Source organism: Rhincodon typus, chromosome 46 (genome assembly GCF_021869965.1).
Source record: "Rhincodon typus isolate 14 chromosome 46, sRhiTyp1.1, whole genome shotgun sequence".
Classification (NCBI taxonomy): Eukaryota; Metazoa; Chordata; class Chondrichthyes; order Orectolobiformes; family Rhincodontidae; genus Rhincodon; species Rhincodon typus.
The window spans coordinates 8,805,729-8,811,546 of record NC_063377.1 but is presented as its reverse complement, the minus strand read 5'-3'; the positions used below and the strand labels follow the sequence as shown (position 1 = coordinate 8,811,546).

Below are 5,818 nucleotides of genomic sequence, written 5' to 3'. Positions count from 1 at the left end.
CACTGACCACCCAGCACCACTCCTTACCCAACACGCACACACGCACACACACACACACACACACACACAGGCGCGCGCTCACGCTCACACACGCTGTTTCGTACATCTACCTACTGCACCCTTTCAGAATTGTAAAGACCTTACTTAGGTCTCCTTATCAGCCTCCCAGAGCCCATCTGTGCAGCCCTCCACTCCAGGGGTCAGGGGGGGCAGGCAGTGACCACCCTGCTGACCTGTTCCTCAAACTGTCTGACAATGGTAACATTTGTGAACAGAGCTGGCTCCTGGGTCAAAACAAAGAGTCAACAGCAAGGTTGTCCTGACAATCATGTACAGCTGCTTTCCCCTCCAATCACTGTAGGTGCTCAGTGGAGAGGGATTTTGGAAATTTGGCTGGGAAATTCTGGATATGTGAATCTGAACTACATCATCAGAAATTCACAGAAATAATCTTCAAGCCAATTTGGTACTTTTGCAATCCTACCACCCTGTTACTGACTGTATCCCTACTGATGTTAATCCCTCTCCCTCACACTGTCCCTCAGTAACCCCTCTCCCCCTCCAGCACCCTGTGTTACTGACTGTATCCCTACTGATGTTAATCCCGCTCCCTCACACTGTCCCTCAGTAACCCCTCTCCCCCTCCAGTGCCCTGTGTTACTGACTGTATCCCTACTGATGTTAATCCCTCTCCCTCACACTGTCACTCAGTAACCCCTGCCCTCCCAGTGCCCTGTGTTACTGACTGTATCCCTACTGATGTTAATCCCTCTCCCTCACACTGTCACTCAGTAACCCCTCCCCTCCCAGTGCCCTGTGTTACTGACTGTATCCCTACTGACGTTAATCCCTCTCCCTCACACTGTCACTCAGTAACCACCCCCGCCAGGGCCCTGTGTTACTGGCTGTATCTGTGTGTACTGGAAACCCCATGGTGTGGGGGTGGATGGGATGTAGAACTGAGTTAATCCCGCGTGTAGCTGCTAATTCCTTGTTTCTGTCCATCCTCCCTGATTAGGTGTGTCAGCTCTGTCAGATGTTACTCCCCACTAAGTGCAGCTACTTTGCTCACTATCGTCTGCACAAGAGCAAGTCTCCGTACATTTGCCCTGAATGTGGAGGGGTCTGCCGAGCCGCGCACATCCAGAACCACGTCAAAGACGTCTGCTTTCACTACGCCCGCAAGGTTGGATACAAGTAGGTGACCTGCAGACGGGAGCTCTTGGCTCTTTGTGGTTCAGTCTGTGGCGTGATGTTCCTGCAACTGTTGATTAATTTTCCTGAATTTTGAACCCTCGCCAAGGCGATGGGTGGAGTGTTGGCTCTGTGGTCCCTCCCACCCCTGGTGAAATGGGGAGCTCTCCTGCCTCCAGCTGCCTTCAAATCCCACTCCACAGGCCCCTGAGGAGTCTTAACGGTGGGACAGGGGGGGTCAGTATTAGAGTGGAAGGGGTTAAACCAAGTCAGCCTCTGCCCCTCTCAATCAGGTGTTGAGGATCACTTGAGAAAAGGGACAAAGAACATGGAAGGAGAGAAGAGTGGGATTTGTGAATGGTTATTTTTGAGTGAGTAGGACAATAAGGGACAGGAGCAGATATAGGCCATTCGGCCCATCGGGTCTGCTCCGCCATTCAATCATGGCTGATATATTTGTCAACCTCATTCTCCTGCCTTGTCCGTGTAACCTTTGATTCCCTCACTCATCAAGAGCCTATCTATCTCTGCCCTTAAAAGGGTGGCACGGTGGCTCAGTGGTTAGCACTGCTGCCTTGCAGCGCCAGGGACCAGGGTTCAATTCCAGTCTCGCACAACCACCATTCTCCCCAAGTCTGCGTGGGTTTCCTCTGGGTGCTCCAGTTTCCTCCCACACTACAAAAGTGTGCAGATTAGGGTGGATTGGCCGTGCTAAATTGCCCCATAGTGCCCAGGGATGTGCAGGTTAGAGCGGATTGGCCATGCTAAGTTGCCCCGTAATGCCCAGGGATGTGCAGGTTAGGGTGGTTTGGCCGTGCTAAATTGCCCCGTAGTGTCCAGGGATGTGTGGGTTAGGGTGGATTGGCCATGCTAAATTGCCCCGTAGTGCCCAGGGATGTGCAGGTTAGAGTGGATTGGCCGTGCTAAATTGTCCCGTAGTGCCCAGGGATGTGCAGGTTAGGGTGGATTGGCCGTGCTAAATTGTCCCGTAGTGCCCAGGGATATGCGGGTTAGGGTGGATTGGCCGTGCTAAATTGTCCCATAGTGCCCGGGGATGTGCGGGTTAGGGTGGATTGGCCGTGGGGAGTGCAGGGTTACAGGGATAGGGTAAGGGGGGGTGAGTCTGGGTGGGATGCTCTTAAGAGTCTGTGTGGACTTGTTGGGCTGAATGGTTTGTTTCAACACTGTAGGGATTCTGTTCTGTAAAGACACTCAATGACTTGGCCTCCACATCCTTCTGCAGCAATGAGTCCCACAGATTTGCCACCCTCTGGCTGAAGCAATTCCTGCTCATCTCAGTTCTAAAGGGCCATCCCTTCGATCGGAGGTTGTGCCCCCAGGTCTGAGTCTGTCCTGCTCATGGAAATGTCTTCCCCAGGGATCATTCTGGACCCTCTCCAAGGCCAGCACATCCTTCCCTAGATATGGCACCCAAATGCGGTCTGACCAGAGCCTTATACAGCCTCAACAGTACATGCCTGTTGTTGAGGATCATCAGATCAGACCAGACATGGCCTCAGCGAATGCTCCTGTATCTTATGGTCTTGTGTGTCTCAAGTAGTTGTTTCCTTCACCTAATGTGCTGATGTTCTTCCCTCTGTCAGGTGCCCTCAGTGTGGAGTTGTGTATGGAGGCGTTACCTCGATCAAGTCTCACATCCAGGACGTGCACTGTGAGGCATTCCACAAATGTCCAATTTGCCCCATGGCATTCAAATCTGCCCCCAGTGCACACTCCCACATCTACACACAGCACCCAGGCGTCAGCAATCAGCAGGCCAAGTAAGTGATGGCATGGAGGAGTGGAGATGTCGATAGGCCAGGCACAGTTCATTCACACAAGTGTCTGTGTTCAGCCCCCATCTGTGTTCAGGGCGATATCTTCAACTGAATAGTGAACGCAAAGCGAGCATGTTAATCTGCCTTCTGACCCTCCGCACTTACTCCCACTGCATCCTGTCAAACTGAAGGAGAGCGTGAGACAGGCATTAGAGGCCATCCCATCCTCCATACACTGTCTATTTGGCATGGTTGTGGTGTGTATCAGGGATCATGCTGTGCCTTTGTCCAGGGCAGAACCAGTCCTTTTGGCACCTCTGCCCCATGCCAGTGTCTCTACTCCACGCCTCTTCTGAAAGCTCCTCACTGCCCACTTTCATTGCTCCTGTCCCTTCGATCTTCTCTCCTGTGTGTGTTTATTCACAAGAGCCCATACTCCCCACTCCGTGTTGGGAGTGAGTCACCCCCACCCCACCCCACCTCCCAATGTATCCCCTTCCCTGGTGGAAGATGTCTCTCCTGAGTTCCTGATTGGATCAGTTAGTGACTGTCTGCCTTTGGTGATCCTAATGGAATTGCAACGTAGGAGCAAAAGTTGACCGTTTGGTCCTTCGATCCTGCTCTGCCAGTGAATCATGGCTGACTTATATGTGTCTGGAATTCCACATTGCCTCCTAATCCCGAAATCCATCCTCATGCCTAACAGGAATCTATCTACTTCATTCTTAAAAGTAATCCTGGTGGGGTGGCACTCCTCCTCCTCCATCTCCTACTCCCCCCCCATCCATTTTCCCCGCTGGATTGGAGCACGTCTGTGAACCTGACAATATCAAACCGTGATGCCTCCTGAGGGTGAATAGTCTTAACAGTGGTTAAGGTCCACCTTCGAGAATAGTACAGAGTATAGGTAGCAGAGGCTGGGTAGCACAACCAGCCTTGAAGCTTTCTAGAATCCATTAATAAAGAGGTGTTTATAAAATGTTTGTACAATTAGCCAGAGTCTACACTGCTTTGGGAAATACTAAATCTGTCAAACCCAATTTCCAGAGACCTTTGAGGATGGAACGAATGATGTGGAAAAGGGGACACGAGCAGATATTGTGTATCTGGGTTTCCAGAAGGACTGAAATCTGGCTTGATGGATCATGATTTTCTTAATTTAACATCAAGGTTTTGCACTGAAACTCAAGCTCACAGGGCTGCAGTTTCTGTTTTAACAATACACAAAAGAAACAATGGCACAAAAGAAATGAAGTGGAATAAACCAATCTGTTTACATGTAACTCAGTTTTAAAGATTTTGAAACACAGGGTAAAATACGATGTTCTATCAATCCCAACAGTACCCCATTAGAGTTACAAATATCCTTTCTTTGTCACATCTATAGGGTTTGAATTAACTGTGCCGTTACAGTTCCAGTCTTGATAGGTTACTAATCACTTCCTTGAGTATTCACAATTGAAGTTAGACTTTTTCAGCGTGGAATAACCTCTCCAGGTTCTAACAAAACACTTCTGGTCTGGAGCTTTCAAACTAAACGTCTCACACTGAGGAGACCTATTCCTGTTCTAACTTCTCTCCTTTCTCTTGGAGAAATGCTGTCATGCGTCTGACTTCAACCAGGACTTCGGTGAATTGTTAGCAAAGGCTGGGCATTTCCCCAGCCCAAAAAATAACACTTCCAGTTCCTTCTTACTGGAAGCACATCACTGTTTAGCCTGTGTTTGTCAAAACTCTCCTAATCCAAACAAACCCCTGTTGGTTCAAACTGTTTTCCTTTTAAATAAAATCATGGCTTTAGGAAGCTCTGAAAGTTAATCATTAAACCTCTTCATAGACACAGACAGAAACCTACATTCCACTAGTTCGAAGCCCAAATTACAAACTAAATGATGTGCAGTAAATAAAGTCACAAGCCTTGCATCACATTTGATGGACTTGCGCTGGAAGCAGTTCAGAAATGTCTGTACTTCCTGCGATGAGGGGTGAGCAACAAGAGCTGAGCTTATTAAAACTTGGTAGGATTCCAAAGGGACTTGACGGAAATTCTGGGAGGATGTTTCCTGTCACTCAGGGAATCTCAGCCTAGGCTGTCCCACTTGAGACCAAGACAAGGAGGAATTTCCTCTGCGGGAGAGCTGCAGAATTTGTTTCCCCAGGGGCTGGGTCATCGAAGGTTCAGCAAGAGAGCGTTTTGGTTGAGCGGGGAGCTGGAGGTTCTGAGGGCCAGGCTGGAAAGTGAAAGTGAAGCCACAAATGTTAACAGCTATGATTGTACGGAATGGCAGAGCAGGATCGATGGGCCAAATGGCCTCCTGCTGCTCCTCAAGCTGTGGGGCTCAGGTCCATGTCCTGTGTGTGTTGTCAAACCCCTGCTTTACAGTGTCAGTCTTCACTGTGTTTCTTCCCTCCCTGGTCCACAGAGTGATTCATAAATGCGCCATGTGTGATACAGTTTTCACCCACCAGCCGCTGCTGAGCTCCCACTTTGACCAGCACCTGACCAAGCAACGGGTCAATGTCTTCAAGTGCCCCCAGTGCCCAGTGCTTTACGCTCAGAAACGGACCATGATGGAGCACATCAAGGTGAGAAAATACCATCATCTCCCATCCCCTTCCTCTCCCTCCACCAGCAGAACCCAGGAGGTTTTGGTTTAGAGGGTTACCTGGGCTCACTGGACACGTATATCCTGGGGAATGGATGTCGGCATGAGAATATACTTCAAACCCATAGTTCACTCCTGGGACAGTGCTGAGGGAGCGCCGCAGTGTCGGAGGGTCAGTGCCGAGGGAGCGCCGCACTGTCGGAGGGTCAGTACCGAGGGAACGCCGCACTGTCGGAGGGG

The 5,818-nt window shown here is 50.1% G+C and overlaps 1 protein-coding gene across 5 annotated transcripts in view; it reads left to right on the top strand.

The window, feature by feature from the left end:
• Nucleotides 1-5,818, top strand: part of LOC109924966 (zinc finger protein 687-like) — a 56,963-nt gene that overhangs the window by 39,051 nt on the left and 12,094 nt on the right. For all 5 annotated transcript variants that reach the window (XM_048620439.1, XM_048620440.1, XM_048620441.1 and 2 more), the window contains 3 exons: nt 1,019-1,197; nt 2,799-2,975; nt 5,396-5,558. In XM_048620439.1, coding sequence (XP_048476396.1) covers nt 1,019-1,197; nt 2,799-2,975; nt 5,396-5,558 — 519 coding nt within the window. The remainder of the gene's footprint in view (nt 1-1,018; nt 1,198-2,798; nt 2,976-5,395; nt 5,559-5,818) is intronic.